The sequence below is a fragment of the Gymnoscopelus microlampas genome (genome assembly GCF_963454915.1).
Source record: "Gymnoscopelus microlampas genome assembly, chromosome: 21".
Lineage (NCBI taxonomy): Eukaryota > Metazoa > Chordata > Actinopteri > Myctophiformes > Myctophidae > Gymnoscopelus > Gymnoscopelus microlampas.
Genome location: NC_139958.1, coordinates 32,004,920 through 32,026,256, shown reverse-complemented (window position 1 = coordinate 32,026,256; position 21,337 = coordinate 32,004,920). Strand labels below are relative to the sequence as shown.

General features: G+C 40.1%; 3 protein-coding genes across 4 annotated transcripts in view; 2 read left to right on the top strand and 1 right to left on the bottom strand.

Annotated features, from left to right (window-relative positions):
- Positions 1-6,553, bottom strand: part of atp8b1 (ATPase phospholipid transporting 8B1) — a 41,348-nt gene extending 34,795 nt beyond the window's left edge. Inside the window, exon 1 of the mRNA XM_084046178.1 lies at positions 6,428-6,553. The gene's annotated coding sequence lies outside the window, so the exon portion shown is untranslated. The remainder of the gene's footprint in view (positions 1-6,427) is intronic.
- LOC311037031 (replication protein A 32 kDa subunit-like) overlaps positions 1-21,337 on the top strand; it is a 469,874-nt gene that overhangs the window by 343,907 nt on the left and 104,630 nt on the right. The window lies entirely within an intron of this gene.
- On the top strand, positions 10,539-20,650 carry LOC311037113 (TATA box-binding protein-associated factor RNA polymerase I subunit A-like). Of its 2 annotated transcripts, none has more exons than XM_084046198.1 (11): positions 10,539-10,755; positions 11,363-11,514; positions 11,644-11,810; positions 12,827-12,940; positions 14,184-14,376; positions 14,652-14,782; positions 15,589-15,747; positions 17,125-17,191; positions 17,471-17,594; positions 18,643-18,803; positions 19,306-20,650. In XM_084046198.1, the coding sequence occupies exons 2-11, from the start codon at positions 11,379-11,381 to the stop codon at positions 19,401-19,403; spliced, it is 1,350 nt and encodes a 449-aa protein (XP_083902324.1). In that variant the 5' UTR covers positions 10,539-10,755; positions 11,363-11,378; the 3' UTR covers positions 19,404-20,650. The 2 variants fall into 2 exon arrangements, with proteins under 2 accessions (XP_083902324.1, XP_083902325.1); XM_084046199.1 differs by having other exon boundaries at positions 11,332-11,514.

The window sequence follows — 21,337 nt, the reverse complement described above, 5'->3', positions numbered from 1 at the left end:
TTACGACATTCTTAAAAAAACAAAAAACAAAACAAGCACTAAACTAAAGGAAACAGCCAGCTGACTTTCAGACGCTCAAGCATGAATTCACACTGAAACAATGCCCATGCCCGTCAATGGCACAATGGTTTTGAGACAGGCAGTAGGAAAGCTGAAGAGGGAGATTAAAGAAAAGATTAAAGATTCTTTATTGTTACATCCCATTATACAAGCCGCATATTAAGAGATTATATATTGGGATGTAACAAATCTTGAATCTCCATCCCAGCTTTCTACCGTCCAAGACAGAGTAAAGTAGATGCAGGACGTAACGCTCTGTTGGGATTTGAAGTTTGAACCTAGGCCAGCAGGGGTACCTGTGGTTTAAGTGGTGAGCATCTGTACCACTACAAACACAGTCCCATGCAGCAACTACAATGCTCATACCCATGACAACAGTGTGGAACAATCTGTTTCAACTTTCTATAATCTTACACAGTATGGGTACAAGTTCAATTCCCACTGGGGTCATGTGTAGGGTGACCATATATTCAGCCCCTGAAACCTTGACCCTTAATTCAATACGCACGTTCATCATGCACGCCCATTCATGCACATGTATACGCCCCATAGGACTCAGCGTTGAATTGAACACGCAATGCATTTGTTCATGTTTTCTGATTGGGTTAGGTGAGCATGTTTAGATGAAAAGAATATGATACACGCTTATGCAACCACTGAAAACAACTATCTTTATTGTAATTCTGGCAAAAAAACGGTACAAATGTGTAGTGAATGTTGAAAACCGGGACATATTAGTGTTTTAGGGATATTTGTTGGACACGCAGCTTGAAAACGGGACAATTCCGGCCAAACCGGGATGTCTGGTCACCCAAGTGATATGGGCTAAAAATAAAACACAGTCATGGTATCCACCCTGCTGTGACATGTTTGGGATCATTGCAGCAACAGAAAGACAAAGACCAAATAAGTGTGTCACACCAGGAAATACAGTACACACACCTAAAGTACTAGCCAACGGACAAGCCTGCATAGTTGTAAATTCATTATGTGTTGTCACTGCCGAGGTATGCGTGGCCTTCTACTGTGCTTGCGGTTAAGCCATTGAAATCTCATATCTCTCATTTCCTTGTTCCTTGTCAAAGACAAAAATTAAAAAACTTCTGTGTTGACAACGAACAGCCAGCCAGACAGCCATAGCAACAAACCAGCCAAACTACTATATTTTTATTGCAAAGATAGGAGTCTAATAACTTTCAACCCTATTTTGGGCATATCATTAATTTACAAAAAGTTCCAAAATAATTTGTGCTATTCATCGTATGACATATAGTATATAGGGCTTAATTCTTATATATTTTTTGACAATTACACAGATTTACTTGGTGCAAATCTGCACTGCAGGATTAATCTTTCTTGCATGCACACATGAAACACGCATTAACTAATCAAGATGTAGATGAATTCCTCAAAATAAACCACTGGAACCATGCCCATGTCCTTGCCCAAGATTGGTAGAATGAAGATGGTCCGAAAAACAGGTTTGGGTGGCTGGCCTGGGCTGACACCACAGCAACACGGAAAGAGAAGCAGGGAGGGACACAGGGGGAGAGACCGCAGTCAGATCTACTATGGGAATCTGACTGCGGTCATTTCCATTTGTCCTATTCTATTTGAATCACAATGACTTGCTTGTAGGTGGGTGTATAATTGCCTACAATGAAAGACTTCAATTAAAAAGACAAGAGCTCCCAAAAAGGTAAAACAAAAGAAAGAGTCAACAGAGAATAGTGACAATAGCATACCTGACTGCCTGAGCTGTAATCTGAGAAGAAGAGGGAGGGGGGGGGATGGAGGCTGGGGGGGAGGGTCTGTCGCCTCACCGGCTCAGAGGTGCAACGCAATGTTAAGAAATTGTAGAATAAACCCAAATCTAAAGATTGTTTTTTCTAACTTGCTGTCATTCATTATTACTTATTCCTTTCAGAAGAGCTTTGACCCTTACGGGTCCATTTGGTTATATTCAGTCTCAGGGTTAAATGAACACTGAACACTTTAAATGTGTGAGTCTATGTCTTGTAACTGGAGCTCATGAACCCACCAGGGCATGCCTCCCACCTCAGGACCTGGGTGCCATCACCAATCAATATTTAATATGGCTTTAATGACAGCAGCACTCACATGAAAACAATGGTGTGGGGTGGGGTCAGACTCAGTTACAATGCCAAAGCTGACTTAATTCGACAAGTTCATACTGCTTAACCTAGTTTTGCGATTTGATTAGCTACACAATTGTAATCTATAGAGCTGGCTAAAAATGGCTTACCAGTTGCAGATCAAAAAGATTTATATTTGTTCTTCCTTTTTACTTTACATTCATATTTTAATACTATTTATTAATTTATTTCCCCCCCTCCTCATACAGAGAGCAACTTATGAAGACACATTCTTTGCATGTGTGGGGTTGATGAGTGAATATTAACAGATGTTTTAGGTCAGTTCAGAAGCAAGATTTGCCACAAGGCCAAAAAAAAGAGAATAGGAAATGAAAACAGCCCATCTCAGAACAACTCCAGAGATGAATCACGTCAAATCACAAAGCAAACTACACCAGGGGCGTAGTCACGTAGATACCAATGAACAAACGGCACAGTCTAAACCTGGACATTACTTTTAGATGATTTATTACAGCCACACATCTTTTGCGTCTTTTACAGGAGTTCACCAGTTCAATCTCATCCAACCTGGCTTTTAGGGTCTTAACAAAGGACAGAGACATACAGGGTGGCGTTGGCTCTAATCAGACATCTTTCTAGCATTTATTTACAGTAAATAACAGGCTCATTAAGAAGTGAACAATTGATTTTAGATTTCTAAAACACCTGGGGGGGGTTTGGCCACAAATAAAGAACGGGTCACTTGGTTGGTTAGTTGTTTTTGGTTCAGCCACCAGATATAACTGCTGTGTGTTTTAATACCAAGTCTTTCTAAATTCTAGGATCAGAGAGATGCTACACCTGTGTCACAGCTATGTAAGCGCTATAAGTTTACATTGCTCTGTGACCGACTAATACAAAATAAAATAAATAAGAGCAACCTTAGCTGATCTGCCAAGTTTGACCCAAAGTGGATTAAAACTGTCCATGTTATTTCTGTGATGAACAAACCCAGCGATTACAATACTCCACTGTAATATATACGTATATTCCATATCTATCAAAACCATCCATCCATCCATGAATGTGCGCGTGCGTGCCAGAAAAGCATGTTTTATAATTGAGAGCCGATGTGTGTTTAGACAGTCTTAAATGTTAAATTGAATGAACACCAACAGCGCTTTACAGGGTGCCACTCAATGAGGTCAATTATCTCCCACACAGCCACACAATGGGCTCATTCCCAAGAGCGAACAGTGACTTTGCCATTCCCTAGTGGTGGAAAAGCTAGATCTCAGCATAATACAGTAGGTAGGGGAACTGCCAGGGGTTCCATTCATTGTGGTCTTTTGCTTGTTAATGGGTGAGGTGAGCAGTCTAGTAGAGTGTGTGTGTGTGTGTGTGTGTGTGTGTGTGTGTGTGTGTGTGTGTGTGTGTGTGTGTGTGTGTGTGTGTGTGTGTGTGTGTGTGTGTGTGTGTGTGTGTGTGTGTGTGTGTGTGTGTGTGTGTGTGTGTGTGTGTGTGTGTGTGTGTGTGTGTGTGGCTAATCTTGCTAACCACTGGACCTACCACCAAATGTCTTGAACTACACCTTATCTAAGATACCATCAAAGCCAAGAATGTTTACAAGCAACCCTGTCTGGTATTATTTATTTTTTAGTTTCAGCTGTTAGTTTGAGCTGAAATAACTAAATCCAGATGTCCTGTTCGCAAAAGGCCAACATCATCAACACAGGCTCAGCTATCTCAGAGAGGACTCTTCTTTGGAATGTCCTTTCTGGAATGTCCGCTGAACTCTATGCTATAGGCCTGTCTCTGCACACACACTGAAGGACAGTTTCTTCTTCTAAAAGTTCTTCCAGTGTCACTGCTTCACAGTATTGGTTATTGCTGACGCTGTCCATTCACGACACGTCAGAAAATGTGGCCTCATTGAAGTTAGCATTAAATTTTTAAACGGATCAAGTCTGACCAGTCAAGTCTGAGCCTGGTGGCTCAGCCCCTAACCAATACGCTCCTTATGAGTTGCGACGATCAGAGTTAAAGTCTGACTCGTCATGTCTCACGTCTCCCATCTCTCTGGCACCTAAATGCTGTCTCTCTACTCCCTAAATAAAGCTGTGCCACAAAATTCATAAGTATGCAAGTCAGATCACGTCTTCGAGTCCACATGGCAAGTCTAAGTCAAGTCTCAAAATTACTTTGAAGGTAAAAAATGTAATAGAATTAACAAAAAAGAAGCAATGATATACCAACAAACTATTTTCTTTATCTGGGGGTAATTTCTCAACATTGCTACAGTGAAGCTGATTCAAAAACACAAAATTTAACTAAAATTCAGAATCTAAAGTTGCATATCTGAGACTCTGGATAAAAGTCAGCTAAATATGTAAAACGATATAATAGAGATTCTAATTAGATTCACAATATACAATAATGACAGCCAATCTGTTTGAACTCGAGGGAAGGTCAAGACATCCCCGCTCTTCTTGAGAGTTTTCCAGACTTTTAACCCATTTGCCTCTCATGTCACTATTCAAATTCTTAGTCACTTTGTCCAAGGTTGTCCATTTCCATAAGGAAAATAAGATTTACTTACTCAAAGGAGATGTACCGACTTGGTTTTAGTATGTCCCATAATATCAGAGATATGTTTTTTGGCCAAGGCCAGTGCAATGATGCATTTGATTATTATTACAGTATATACATGACGTGCACAAGTTGGCCAGGCATATTTAAATGTCTGAACGAAGAGTGCCTAGTCTGGAACAACGGCCTCCAATTTATGGAGAATTACAAAACAGGGTGTAATAACAGCGAGACTCCCATGTGGATCTCATATTTCATGTGGCTAGTCAAGAACCTAGGTCATCTATGCATGACGTATTTGTGACATAAGACTCCAAATTTGGAGTCATATGTCAGCCCGAACTTCCATTATGAAATTTAAGATAATAATAGCTTACATTTTATAATGGAAGTTTGGGCTGACAATACAGTATATATTATATTTAAAATATATAAATTGTTGGTGGGGGGGAACATGGACATACTGTGTTGCCCTAGTGGCAGCATGCACAAGAAATATGGTGCTTATCAGTCCAGCAGTTTTGTGAGATTAGCCCCGGACAGTCAGTGACTGACTGACTGACTGACTGACTGACTGAATGACTCTCACTCACTCACACACACAAAATAGAATACAGTTGATACATTTTACCAATCAACATAAATGATAAGGCATGGTAGCCTACTGTAAGTCTGAGATCTGCCCTGCAAACATCTGGGATGCTGCCCAACATGCCAGAGATAATTAGTTAATCATATTTTTGGTGTTTTATTCTTTGCTTAAAAAAATAAAAAAAACTTTAGTAGTCATAACTTGTTGACATATGTACACACTTACATAAGCATAAAATGGACTGAAGAAGCAGCCCTCCTGGAGTTTTATTGTGCGTTGCTCAAAGGCAAAGGGCACACAGTAAGTGCACAACTATTTCTTAATGATCAGCCTAGGTTACATTAATGGAGGGTTAGTAAGTTGTCCATAGTCTGTGTGCCGATCTACAGGTAGGCCTACATTCTGAACACTGCTTTGGCAACAAGTTTATTTGTCATGCTAAGAGAGAGAGAGAGAGAGAGAGAGAGAGAGAGAGAGAGAGAGAGAGAGAGAGAGAGATGGAGGAAGAGAATGGATGGCATCAGCCTGGAAACTAGGTTAATTTTGTAAACACTGGTGAACCCTTGTCTTGCTCTCCTTCATCCTCATTCATAAAAAAAATCAATATGTTGCATCATAAGATGGGTAACAGTCACACTACACAGAGAAAGGCAGTTATAGTCAAAACACGAGTTGTAAAAGTCAGACAGCTCTCTAGCCTTGGATCAAGACCATCATATCATGTATTTGATCGATTTTGACATTTGCAGATACGAAAGTAAAGGTCAGACTCGACAAAATACATCTATGATAGTCTTGATCCAAGGCTAACAGCTCTCCATCTACTAAACGCAAGCACAAGCAGCAGCAGCAGCAGCAGCGTGGTTGTTTTGAACGCACGGTTCGGTTTCAAATTGCAAACCGTCATCCCCAAATACAAAAAAAAGAGTATACAGGGTTTCCGAGAAGCGGCTACAGCAGCAGTGATGTCTACGTGGTGAATGGGGTTAGTTAGCCTCCATGTGATAGCTTAAAAACAATGAAATAATAAATAAAGGGGGGGAAGAAAGAATTCAACACAAACTAACGAAATAAAATGCACAAAACGTACCTTTTATGCTGGTTGAATTGGTTGATCGTGTAGGTTTGAAGCAGTCCCAGCACCTGTACTATAGTTTCATGACCGACACCATGTTCTCCTCTCTGTTTTCTCTATACCTTTTCTCTCTGTTCCACTCCCTTCACTTCACCTGGAGCCTGTTTGTACCTCCTCCTCTCTCCTTCCGCTCACCTGACAAACCGGTCTGACTGCATGGGCCCATACTAACTACACACACGCAAGCGCGCGCGCGCGCACACACACACACACACACACACACACACACACACACACACACACACACACACACACACACACACACACACACACACACACACACACACACGCACACCAATACTACGTTTTAAATGTAACAGGTTTGGAGGTGTGGTTGTATTCAGTGGTGGAAAGTAACTAGCCTAAGTACATTTACTTAATTTCAGTACGTTTTACTTCTACTCCACTACATCTCAGAGGCAAAATATTGTGCTTTTACTCCACTACAATTATTTGAAAACTTGTATTTACTGGTTACTTTATTATTATTGATTATTATTACAAAACATGCATTATACCCACTTCACACTTCAGCCATTTCGGCCATTTGAAAAAAAAAAGCAAATCTACAAGCTTAATGGTGAGTCATGCCAGGCATTGTGAGCTTGTAGATCTGCTATTTTCAAACGATTTTTATACATTTGAAAACTTGTGAAATGGGACATTCTGCATAATGAGTAGTTCGAACTTTTAACAGAGTTAACAGAGTATTTCTACAGTCAAGTATTGACCCCTAACAGACGACGTCACACTGATAAGAAACGGTATGCGTGCAACGTTGCGCTCAATGAAACCCATTCTGTCAGGTCTCGCTAGGACGCGCCTCACTAGCCAACACACAAGAGGGGGTTGGGGTGTGCTGAAACCAGCGCACCCCCGAAACAACAGGTTGGGAATTGATTGCGTGAAACAATCACCTATGCGTTCAGTCTCAATGTTAGTAAACAAATAATTGGTCTATTGATACTTTTAATTAAGTAAAACATGTGGGAGTACTTTTCCCACCGCTGTACACACCATCAATACTACTTTAAGTATTAATGCATAATTATCAATGATTTAATACTACTTTAAGTGTAACAGCTTCGGAGGTGTGGTTGTATTTTTGCAACGTCAAGCTTTTTTTTCTTTTCCTCCTTCCTTTTTTCTTTTTTTCCCGCATCATATGGGTGGGCTACAGATGTGTTAGGTTTAGGGTTAGTTTAATCACGCTAGCCTGTTTCAGCCATAGAGTTATTATAGGACAATTATCGTCGTTAGGCTAGTTATTGTATGGTTACACTGTCACTAAAGTGGCTTCAGCCAATATTGATGTGCCGTAATTAGATACCATAGTGCCATCTTGTGGGCGTAAGCTGTGTCTGTCTATGGCTCTGTGGTCTATGGTCTCTGTCTGTCTGTCTGTCTGTCTGTCTGTCTGTCTGTCTGTCTGTCTGTCTGTCTGTCTGTGCGTGTGCGTGTGCGTGTGCGTGTGCGTGTGTGTGTGTGTAAACAACGAGCGTATGCCACAAAACGACGCTATTGCAAAAATAAATATATTTTTAATTACATTTAAGGCCTAATATTTCTACAATTACTGAAATTTGCTACCTGTGGATAGCCAGTCATTACAGGCATAAACAAGAAGTTGGAGTGTAAAATGTAGGTCTGATAATGATGTGTGCCGTGCATGTTCAAATCTTGTACAGCTACTTTACTTTATTTACACAGGGGGCTAGGCTTTGACTTTTGCAGGGGCCAGTTTCGAATAGGCTCTATGCACAGCAGCCATATTGGAAATAAATTGGGCCTCTTCCTTACTTCCTTCAAAGGTGTTACCAATGATACTGATGAAGCCTCTGTTCCATTCTGGTCAACACTAGTGGGTCTCAAAGTGTGGTCCAGGGACCCTTATGGTTCCTTGAGGGGGTGTAACTCTGAGAGTGTACAAATGGAACCAAATGGACCCGGAGGGTCCATTTGGTTCCATTTGTACACTCTCAGAGTTATGGGGGTCCTTGAAATTAAAACGCTTGAGAACCACTGTGCCACACTAAATGTAACAGAGCCTTCATTAGAATCATTGGTAACACCTGTGAAGGAAGTAAGAAGAGGCCCAATTTCTTTCCAATATGGCATTGGCTGCTGTGCATAGAGCGAATAGGCTCTATGCACAGCAGCCATATTGGGAATGAATTGGGCCCCTTCCTTACTTCCTTCACAGGTGTTACCAATGATACTAATGAAGGCTCTGTTCCATTCTGGTCAAACAGAGTCAGGGTGCTGAGATTGTTGCATGTTGGCTCACTGGAAGCACCAGTGGGTCTCAAAGTGTGGTCCAGGGACCCTCATGGTTCCTCTTTGAGGGGGTTCCAAATGGCACCTTAACAGGTGTGTAACTCTGAGAGTGTACAAATGGAACCAAATGGACCAGTAAGTGTCCATTTGGTTCCATTTGTACACTCTCAGAGTTATGGGGGTCCTTGAAATTAAAAGGTTTGGGAACCACTGTGTTACACTAAATGCAACAGAGCCTTCATTAGTATCATTGGTAACACCTGTGAAGGAAGTAAGGAAGAGGCCCAATTTCCTTCCAATATGGCTGCTGTGCATAGAGCCTATTGCAGCCACCTGTAAGTGCTCTTTTAGAGCGGTTTTGAAGGAGAGTAGGGATTCACACTCCTTGACTGTTGGTAAGGCGTTCCACATTTTTTGTGGCATAGCAGGAGAACGAATTTAACTTAAAGGTAGGGTAAGGGTAAGTGATATTTGTTGGTTAAAACAAAACGTTTTTTGTTAAAAGCTGCTTCAAGAATGAGGTCTAGGGAGGAAAAAAGCTTTTTGTTGTCTAGCTTCTGGACGCTATTATAAACATCATTTAAAACACTCATTTGCATAGAGATTACATGATTAAAATAAAGGTTAATTACATTTCATGGAGCTTTACAGTACCTTTACTTATTATAGATGTAAAGCTTTGCAATGCATTTGTCAAATGCAAAGTTGACTTCCCAGTCAGACACAGTTTAAGACATTGGTTCTCAAAGTGGGGCCGGGGACCCCTAGGGGTCCTTGAGGGAGTTCCAGGGGGTTCCAGGGGGGTTCCAGGGGGTCCTTGAGGGAGTCCCAGCTAAATTATAGATAGTTAGGAACCAAATGGACCCTTATGGGTCTGTAACTCTGAGAGTGTACAAATGGAACCAAATGGACCCGTTAAATTAACATTAATTTTACAATAGAAATTGGGGTCCCAGAGATATAAATGTCATTAAATGGGGGTCCGCAGCCTAATGCATGTCAAACTGGGGGTCCTTGAAATTGAAATGGTTGAGAATCACTGCTAGAGCCGTAAAAATCTTCCCTTATGGGGGTCCTTGGCATATCTTTTCAAATGGGGGTCCGCGGGCTAATAAGTGTCAATTTGGGGGTCCTTGACACGAAAAAGTTTGAGAACCACTGGTTTAAGACACAGTTTACAATTTTAACCTGAAGGTTAAAATACTGTCTATTTCATGAAAACCCCTTTAAACTCTTCAATCCAGAGCAACATTTGCCTCCCATCTCAATGAAAATACGACAGGGGGCGGTAATGCAACATGTTGGAGGTCAAAACCGACACCCAGACAGAAGAATGTAGAAGAAGAAAAAGGAATACGGATCAGCGTTGCCATGTCCGCTTATTATATGCGACTTTGGGCTTCTTTTTCTGTAAAGTTGCTTGTTTACAGAAAAAAAAGAGTAAGTTGCTTATTTGGGCGTGTTTCCTAATGTTGTTTAAAACAGTGTTTCTCAAACATTTTCATGTCAACGACCCCCGAATTAATAGGTATTTGTCCAATTTGTGAAAATAGTGTTAAAATGTAAAAAAAAAAATCCAAATTTTCTTCAAGATTTATTTTGAAAATAAAAGATTTACAAGCTCACAAGCTTGTAGATCGGCTATGTATAGGGTTTAAAGAAAGTACTCGTGTGGCCTGCAGTTGCTTCTTTTTGGCTTGTTTTCATAGAAATGGTTCCTTGTTTCTCTCAGAAAACCTGGCAACACTGACTAAGGATCCAAAAACAGTAGTAGAAGAAGAGCAACGCAACAATACAACGTGGGTTCTGTTAACTGTACTGTAGTTTCCCTCCCATCGCTGTCTTTATCAATCTTACTACTACTACTATATTACAATTACTTTAATTAGATATTTCTGGCCCCTGAAGGTAGATGTTAAATAAGAGGTAGAAACCAAAGGTAAACATGTTCTGATACTCCATGGCTAGTCAGTCTTCTGTAGGAACAGGACAACAACAGGATAACTGTAAGTTTGATTACTTTCAATTGATGCAAACAAGTTATTCTGTGTCATTAACCCTCTGCAGTTTATGGAGACTTATAATCAGTAGCTGTAGAATACAACTCTCGTAGACGTATTTATGATTCTGACGTTTTCAATCTACGAGAGTTGTAGGGTTGATCCCCCATGGCACTAGGGACTAGAGTTGTATTCTACAGCTAGATAATCAGATAAGATGCCACCTGCAGTGGTGGAAAGTACTTTTACTTCTACTTCACTACATCTCAGAGACAAATATTATACTTTTATACTCCACTATAATTATTTGAAAACTTAAGTTATTTGTTACTTTGCAGATATAAATTATTATATTATAAAACATACATTAACCACTTTAGCCCTATTTTATACATAGGCTATTTTAAAAAATGTTACACTTTTACTTTTGGTACTGTAAGTATATTTTTATGGCAATACCTTTGTACTTTTACTCAAGTAACATTTTGAACACAGACCTTTTACTTGTAACAGTATTTTTTTATATTGTGGTATTGCTACTTTAATATTTGAGTACTTCTTCCACCACTGTGACACATACAGGATCATAAGTAGATTGCTATCCGGCTTTCAGGTCTGAATAGGTACTGATGATGGATGACACTGACATGGCACCCATATTGGACATGGAACCAGAGCAGATGTCTCCTAATGAGGAAGATGAACCTTTAGATGACACCCGTACCAAGACCATTAAACTACCCGAGGCAGATTACTTATTCACAGGTCAGATGTACATATTTATTTGACCTAAAAATGCTGTGTTTGTTGTGTGGATTGTGCAAAGTCTTTTCTTCCCTCCAAGTGTTCTTTACTTCTTGTGTTTAGAATGTTTTGTCCTTTTTGCATCCTTAGAAACACCCCATGAGACCGGGTACCACAAGTCCACCAGGACCTGTCTGCAGTATATCAGAGAAGCCATGTTGCATCAGCGATGGAAAGAGGCCTCAGAGTACATGTCCAGTTATGCCCAAGCGATAGAAGACGTAACAGCAGGAAACGTGCCTCCAATGATGAATGAGGTTGGTGTGTCTCCTTACCATGCTCATGCATATCATCAGAAACCTTGTATCTCCATATTTCTTCTTTTTATGTATTTTCATCCTGCCATTTTTTATACTTAGTCATATGAAAGTGTTGCACAAAAATTGCCAATCTGCAAGCTAACAATCTACTAGTCTCGCGTAGCCAGACCCCACAGAAAATGAAAAACAGCGACCTCTGCTGTTTCTGATTTTGTCTGTGGGGTCTGGCAGGAGGCAAATGGAAGACCAGTGCGCAGGGAAACCAGGGTTTGTGTCTGCCTTCAGCGCATCACTTCCGGTTGGTGCGACTACGTTTTCATTCCCACTAACAATATTTCTACACGGAACACTAACACCACTTCTCCCAGAGAACATGGATGGTTTTGGTTATAAGCCCACTTGTTTCTATGATGAAAGAGTAAGTTAAAATGTGAATATCTTTCCGTGGTTTTGTCCGCTCCGAGGACGCTATTGCTAAATTAGTTTCGGCTAGTTTCGAGGGGGGAAGGGTGGATGGACACGTGAATCCCGCCCACTACATTTGATTGGGTAAAGCGCGGCCTGCTTCCTGATCTGAAGGCACGCCCACTTGTAGCCAATGCGCACACGTTATGACGAACCTCTCCGACAGATTCCACCGCAGGGCAGAATCTGTTCTTGAGAGATTAACAATCTACAAGCTAACACATGTTGTGAACTTGTTGTGCGACACGTTGTGAACTTGTAGATCGGCTATTTTTGCGCAAAAAATCGTAGTCAGTAAGAAGTTACATTCCCAAAATTAGGGCCACCAGGTTGAAAGGGGGTAAGTCGTCTGTGGGTTTTATACAAATTCAACCAATGAACTCTGTTGGATCCATTAGAACACAGATGCCGTAGAGCAATGGTTTTGGACATACAAGGTTTCCACCCGACAGCAACGATATAGTAAATTAAAGTGCAACTTGCAAGGCTGGCTTCTTTACCCTCTTCACGACACAGGATGTTCTCTTTACTTCCTGTATGTATCCCAGGTCTATTGGAGAGTTGGCACCGAGATTCTGAACCAACATCCCAACTCAATGAAGGATGACCAGAGCAGGTTCTATGCTCAAATGAAAAACGTGGGAGTTAAGGGTTATCTTTTGGTATGTATGACTTACTTGCAGTGTCTAGAGCACTGGTTCTAAAAAGATACCAGACCGAACCGGAAATAGGCTACTGGTTATAATCTCTCCATGAGAGCCCATGAACGAGAGTGTAAGAAATAATAGAGCACCGAAGTCCTGACGTCACTGCCAGTAGAGGGCCCTTTTCCGCAGGTTCGTGGCTTTACTTTTTGTGTTGATATCCTCATTGGGGAATCTTAGATCGCCTCATATAGGAACTGTGTTCCTAAAATAACCACACCACCCTGGCGATTTTACTCATATGGATATGAAGCATCGACTGAAGGTGTAAATGTACACATTTACCCAAAGAGTAACACAATATAAACACTAGAAACAAGTCAAACAACCCAAAGACTACATTTCCCATGAACGCGGCTGCTGTAGGGACAGTGATTTCAGAACCGGAAGTAGTAGTTCTTAAGACTTTTAAGGCAGAATTAATAAAATTTTCGCCAGAAACAGGCTGTATCAAATATGAATGAATACCATAAACGATGCAGAGCCACCCCCCTGACAAAAACGCCAGGGTGGTGTGTTTATGTTTGGAACACAGTTCTTATATGATGTGATTTCAACACAAAAAATAAAGCCACGAACCCGGGAAACAGCGCTCTCTAGTGGCAGTGACGTCAGACTTCGGCGCTCTATAATCAGGACAACAGAGTGACAGTCACAGTCCCACAATGTGTTTTTATTTCTCACGAATTGAACACTTAAACCTATACTGTATGTAAATAAAATAAGTCATTGATCTATTGCAACTTGAAAAAATATCCATATTTTCAGGCAGTTTTTACAGCTCAGTTCTTTAGTCGGCTTCCATACCAAATTGTTGCCATTTTGGCACAATTATCCTTGTTAGTCGCTGCCTTGTCTTCTTTCGACACCCCAAAAATACACATGAACTTTGTATACAACACATCATGCCTTATTGTCCAGCCAGCTTGAAATCGGCACTAAATTGTGCATGACACACTACTGGCTCTGTTTATAAACAAACATAATCCACCGTGACACTGTCGGCACAGGTTGCTGGTAGTACTTTTAACTTGCCAGCATGTCTCATAATGATGTATACCGGTACAGTCGGCCCACATAAAATCAAACCGGTTTAAGTTCGTACCCCGGACCAGACAGTGAAAACCTGTAAATCGACCAAACTCTACACAGAGGCCTAGTTTTTGTGCTGCATTTGCATCTCTAGTTTCCCATCTTTCAGATTTCTCTGGAACATGCATTCCACCTATTGGTGAACGGCCAGATCATGGAGGCACATCAACAGCTGTCCATTGCTGAGTGCTGGAGACATGGCAAGGTATCACAGGCACAGAGTCAGAGGAGTCGGCTGATCCAGGCCTACAAGGCCATGCTGGATTATATCATCTGGTGCGACAGAAAATCCAAATTTACAGGTAACGGAATATGTAGCACTACACCACAACCCCTAAGAGTCTGTTATTTGTTACTATCCATTGCAAGCTCCAGTATTATGTTGTACTGTCACCCACAGATGAAAATGTTTAATTGAAATATAGAAGATAATTGTAGAAAAAGCTATGTTTAGCGGCATGGATGTTGGTCGGCGTATTAGTTTTCAACAAAAGGTGAGTTTTACTAAATGGCTCAACCTCAACTAGAAATGATTTAGTCAGAGATTAGATTGACTAACTGTTACACTCCTAAACAGTTTCAGATGAATCTGATGATCTGGAATCTGACCCAGAGATGCATAACTACTTCAGAAAAGCCTCCGTGGGCCTTAAGGGAATCCTCGCATCTCCAGGAATTTGGGATCCCTTCATACTTTGTTACATTGATGTAAGTTCTCATCACCTTATCCAGTCTCTCGTGTCAGTACCAAAGGGATTTGCTAAAAGTAGAATCGATTGTTCCATATGAAAGCAAAAGGCTCCAATCATCCGAGTTGCTCCAGTGCCTTCTTTATTCAGCTGTATGTGTCTGAGATGCACCGGACCAGTCTGATTTAGGCTTGAGGTGCGGTGGAACCTCCCTTTACACCAATATTCTATTACGATACTGAATAAATAAGCCACATCTTTGATTGTCTTCTCAAAATGTCTTCTACCAATTTCCTAGAAGTAATACTTTTCTGCACCTTATTTCAAAATGAGCTTGAAATATCATACTATAATTCTAGTAACCTCTGTCTGTAGTGGTGAGTGAGTAGGTGAAGCTACCCGGTTCTCCTCAGTGGTTGGACCAATTGCTCTGATTTTGCACACAGCCATTGACCATTACCATCTGAACTTAACTGTGAAGCCCGTTTTTCAATTTCATCAAATCTCAGCTTCTTATTAGCGTTTATGTGTCAAACAATGGTGGACTCTTGATCAAACTGCGCATGCGTCGCGTCGCGCCTGTGTGTGTCTACAGCGCGGACCTTTTTACCCCCGGTCTCAGTAGCGGGGGGCGGGGCGGGTGCGGGGAGAGACAGGCGAGTTGAGTGAAACGAGTTGGGGAAGCACACTGCTCACGCGACAGGACATGCAATAACCCCACGATTGCAACTACTTTCGCCTGCACACTTCACCGGGTATGGTCTAGTTAGTTTAAATATTGTAAAAGATGGCTGCTGTAAAACCTCTGTTTGATATGTTTGGCAGATGCTGGAATTCTACTGTGATCTGGAGGGGGCTGAGAAGGTCTTGACTGACTATGCGTATGACAGCACGTTTCCACCCAATCCCAACGCATGTGTCTACCTGTACCAGTACTTGAAGCGGCATGACCGTCCAGAGGAGAATCAGATGAATGTGTTGAAGGTATAACCATTCAGACATAAAGTTGATTTAGACGTCGTTGCATGGTGGTTTCGCTTGCAGAAAATTGCCAATCTACAAGCTCATATGGCGTGTATATGGCTATGAGATAAGTGACAGATTAAAAAAAAGCAATATCTGAGATTATTATAACATTTAAGATGGTATATCTATCTATTAGTAATACAATGTGGTCTTTTGTGTCATGTGTGTATTGCTTTCATGTTAGTGCTATAAACATTGTCTCCCTGGTAATAACTATAGAGTTAAAGGGATATTTCACTTTCAAAAAAACTTTGGGTCATTTTATTGTCTACTCAGGCTTTTGTGAGCCCCCGAGACCGTTTTTAAGTTGCTTGATTCAGTATTTAGATATTTGATATTCATTTGATCAGACACTGCTCCATCCTATACAAACCCATTATAACTTCAAACTCTATTTTTAACATGTTAGATTCATCAAAAACACCCGTCCTTGATAAATATGATTTAAAATGGGGATATTATCATTTACACGCTTCAGGTCTTGGGTGACGTTTCCGGCTCGCTATGTGAGCTTCAACAACTTTTTTAGGGACTTGGGTTAGTTTTGTCTGGGGTAGGACTGGGGTTGACTGTTGGCAGTAGGCCTCTGTGCACTGTATTTTTTATTTTTATTGTTGTTCCCTTTGTTGTTGTTGTTGTCTTTGTATTTTCTTTTTTCTTTTTTGTCTTGTATTTTGTCTGTTTTGTCCACTCATATGTTGTGTATGGTATGTCTTGTCTTGTCATAATCGTCAGTAATGTAGTTATTGGTTTAAGAATGTCCTTGTAATGTCTATTGTATGTCTTGTCAAAAAAAATGTTTGCATCACATGTTGAAAGAAATGTATCTGTTTGTTTGTCCATAAAAGAAAATAAAGTACAAATCATAATAAAATAAAAAAAACACCCGTCCTTGGTTCTGGTGACTCACCCTGCTGGCCTAATACGCGAGGGGGCCGTGTTTTTTCGATTACTTTTTTCATTTATTTTTTATATATTTTTGGGAAAATGAAAAAAATTAAATACAATAAAAAATATGTATAAAATAAATGAAAAAAGTTATCAAAAAAACACGGCCCACTCGCGTATTAGGAGGGCAGGATGAGTCACCAGAACCAAGGACGGGTGTTTGTGATGACTCTAACATTTTAAAAATAGAGTTTGAAGTTATAATGGGTTTGTATAGGAAGGGGGCGTGGCTGATACAATTAATATCAAATATCTAAATACTGAATCAAGCAACTTAAAAACGGTCTGGGGGGCTCACAAAAGTTTTTTTGAAAGTGAAACATCCCTTTAAGTACAAAATGGAATAGAGTCTAAGTAGACATTTTCATTTACTTCCCTTTGTCTCAGACTCTCCACACACGAGTCCCCAGCCATGAGCTGATGCTGGAATACAGCACTCTGCTGCTTCAGTCAGGTAAACAAAGTGTATTTCGATACTTGCTTTAAAAATTGGACCACCCTCTCGAATGCAACATTATTGCAAAATTCTAAATATGATTATTGTTTTATTTTAAGTACACTAAGATTAAGTTATAAATAAAATACATTTGATTATTTGTATTTTAGAGAAATTCAGGCAAATATCTCCTCCCAGGCTAACATTTTTTCTATGTACAACTAATATTTTATAATGTACCTTTTTTTCGTCTGTTGTCCCATTGTTCCATAATAACATCCATCCCTTCTTTCCCAGACAAAGAAGGTTGTATCCAGACGGCATTAGAGGTTGTTCTGGACATGCTGGACTATGCCTGTTGGAAGAGCAGTCTGGATGTATGGAGCCATATGAAGACCACCATCAGTAGATTAAAGCACCAGTATGTATGAGACATTAACCACTTCCACATTCCAAAACATATCAAGTTGTGCAACAGTTAATCAAACTAATCAATTTAATTGATTATAAAAAAATAATCGATAATTTCATAAAATATTTGATTGATAATCATATATAAACCATTTATATTTTTTAAATAATTAATTGATAAGAAAATAATTGATAGTTGCAGCCCTAGGCAAGTTTGCACATACAGTAAGTAATGCAGAAGGTAGGTGGTCCTGCTGCGCGTCTCTAAACCAGATATACTGAGCGATATTTTCCATTTGCAGAACATCAAATCAAATTGATTCATTAAGCACAGTTAAAAACAACTCTCAGTACTCTGGGCCCAGCAGTGCCCAGTTAGGGCCAGGCCTTAATTTTCAGGCCTGTGGAGAACTCTTAGAGACAGACAGACAGACAGACAGACAGACAGACAGACAGACAGACAGAGTCTGTCTGTGTCTCTCTCTCTCTCTGAGAGAGAGACAGACAGACTCTGTCTGTCTGTCTGTCTGTCTGTCTGTCTGTCTGACTGACTGACTGCCACAGTATTATTTTATTTTTTTGATATCAATGATATCAAAAAAATAAGTCAGTCAGTCTGTGACTGACTGACTGACTTTTTTTTATATCAATGATATCAATGCTCAAATGCATTGATATCGTGCTCAAATGCTCTCAGGCAGGATGCCATATGTGCCATCACTAGTTGTTGATGTGTGACTGACTGATTTGTATACTTTTGTCTATACTTTTGTCAAATAAAAGTATATTTTCCTAAATCTGGATATGTAAACTATACAGATTATTACTGTGCACATGTACTATATAAGATATAAGACTTCGTGTTTGAGCATAAATATGCATTTTGAGAACCCCCCAAAAAATTGGCCCTCCCACCCAAAATTCCCACCAGCCGCCACTGAAAATAACCGATGTGTTGCAACGTGTTGCAAGCTTGTAGATCTGCCGTTTTCGTACAATGTTCGATGATAGGTTTCATGTGGTTAAAGCTTACTCTTGCGTATTTTATTTCCTTATAGAAATGGAACAGACTTTGGGAGCGTCGTTTCTGAAACGATGGCGACAAGGAAAGATTGGTGGCCCTCATACCACTTCACAAGCTTTCATGCCCAGAAAGATTATGCAGAGAACCTAGAGTTGATGAAAGTGAAGTCATTACTGGAAAGAAAGCTTTGCCCAGGTAAATACCTGAGATACTGTACCTGTATCCGATTGTGGGTTAATTCTACAAAAAAAGTGCTATTTTCTTTTTGTAAAAGAAAAGCGTTAAATACACTTACTTGTATGTCTATATTCCAGTGTGTTTGTTCAGTAACATGGGTCTCCAGATCTCACCAGCTCTTAAGTAAACAAAAAATACATTTTCAGGTCGGAATACCAATTGTACCCAGTCAGGAGAGACAACTCAGATACGATGCAGGGTAAACAAGGGGAAAATATGTAGACAAAATTGGAACCGGGACACTATACATTTGAAGCTGATGAATTAATCTTTGTAGGGTTCTCTCTCTTCATTGGATAAAATGAGACTTTATCCCTTTATTTAGCTTTTAACTATTACAAACATGACTGTTGTCAGCAGCAGTAAAACAATTGTTTTTTTGTTTTTTTTACAGTTTGTGTACTACTTGCTCGTCGTATGTATAGAGACCAAGTGATCATTGTGTGTTTTCTTGTTACAGGTCATTCTAGCTATGTTGCCGCTGCAAGGAAAATCGACCCAGATGTTTCACCTCAAAAGAAAAAACTGAAAAGATTAAAGAATGACCCCAAGGAGTGACCCCAAAGAAACCCAAACCCTTGCCCTGTACCCACAAAGCTGACCAGGTGGTCAGGTGGACATGTTTACCTTTGGCAAAAAATAAGAGGGGAGTTTCTCTCCTTGACTGTTTGTACCTGGATTGCCTTTTCTGTTTAAACACCAATATCAAACCCAGTATTGGAGCTACTAAACTTGTCCAACCAGTTAGACACATACTGCATAAGCATGTCTATATTTACATCCTAGATTTCTCATCATAATTGGGAAACAAAGTGTGTCAATGGGTTGCACTCTCAACACAAAAATCGGTTTCCAGACGTTTATTTGGGGGAATATAGTGTTATATTAATGTATTCTGTTCAATCTGTATGGTTAATGTAAATGTATGGTACAGTGGTAGTGTGAAACTATCACAGAGCCAAGTGTTTTGAGAAATGAGTACTGACTTTGTGATATGTGGACATGAGAAGTACAGTCCCCTTTGGATTTTGACTAAAATGACAGGTAGTACTAGTTCTTCCCTTTTTGCCCACATTGTTTACATGCTAACTATTAAGATCATATTGCTCACATGTATGAACCCTAGCGCCTCTTTTCTGGGCATGTCACAACAGCAAAAGTGGATTACAACTATACAATGGAGATGGTTTTGTTTTTCTTTTCTTTCACATTCTATAGTGGTTGCTGAGCATTCCCTGGAACTGTTTTCATTCTCTAGAGCATACCTGCCAGCTGCCAACCTCAGACCGTCTCTTGACCACGCTGGGGGTCCCCCCCCGCCCCCCAGGAAATTTTTAACAGAGTAGATGTCATTTCCAGTATTCTTGTGGATTTTGGGAGTGTCACACTTTTATCAGGCTTTACTTACATAGGATCCATTAAAAAGTTAAAAGTAGCAATAAAAGAGCCATATTTAATAATAACATTTTGCTGGGGACCCCCTGGAACCCCCCCAAGGACCCCTGGGGACCCACTTTGAGAACCAATGCTTTTTGAAAGTCCTGGGAAAAAAAACAAGACTTGCGCAACAAAAATCGGCAAGACACACCATTTCCGGTTAACTTCCCGTATCTGCATAGTCTCGCGTGGCTATCTGTGTGAAGTGGGCGGACGCCTTTTTAGGAGACCGGAAGCAGGTTGGCGTCCGGAGATGGTGTGTCTTGCCAAATTATGTTGCAGAGTCTTGTTTTTTTTTCTCAATCTGCTGTTCTTGCTATTTTAGAATGTTTATGCTGAAAAGTAACAATTTTGGCCATAATGAGGTTTCCGCTCGACAGACAATATAATATTTATATTGTACCTGCTAAATTGCGGCTATACGAAAACGTATCGTTACTGCACTGTTAATTATTTTTATTTTCATTTGTAATAAAATGTCACTGACATCACACGGTATTCTTCATTTTACGTATGGTCCCTGTATTCACTGTATTCCAGTGGGGCAAGGCAGACTACTGTAAGTCTTAAACAAAATATATAAAACATAACCCTAACTCTCAACAGTGGGATAAAATCAATATGGTAACGTCTTATGCAAATGAGCCATGCGGTCGAATGTAAACAAATCGCAGTGCAGTCTGGATCTGTCAAGACCGTCATTGATTGATTGATTGAATACTTTATTTAGAAAGACATGGTAAAAGACAAGTACATGGAAGTACAATTTACAGCACAAGATCATGATTTGTGTGTGTGGGAATCTAATTTTAAACAAGCTTAGGGCTTTATGAGCCTTCCAGTTTAGTAGACCTTGTATTGTGAATTTGTGCTTGCATGTACTGTTGTTCTCATCTCTTACTAAATAAAGTACATCAATCAATCAAGATGAAACTATGGGAGAAAGAAAAGCTGACTATTATCTTCTGTATCTGTGATGCCAAAAATAAGGTCATTACAGTGAGGTGACAAAATCCAGCCCTGAAAAAATGTAATCAATGCCAACGTAACAGTTG

Coding starts and splice junctions, on each gene's coding strand:
- LOC311037113 (XM_084046198.1), top strand. CDS start 11,379: ATGATGGATGACACTGACATGGCACCCATATTGGACATGGAACCAGAG. Junction 11,515..11,643: donor GGCAGATTACTTATTCACAG/GTCAGATGTACA, acceptor TTGCATCCTTAG/AAACACCCCATGAGACCGGG. Junction 17,595..18,642: donor ATCAGTAGATTAAAGCACCA/GTATGTATGAGA, acceptor ATTTCCTTATAG/AAATGGAACAGACTTTGGGA.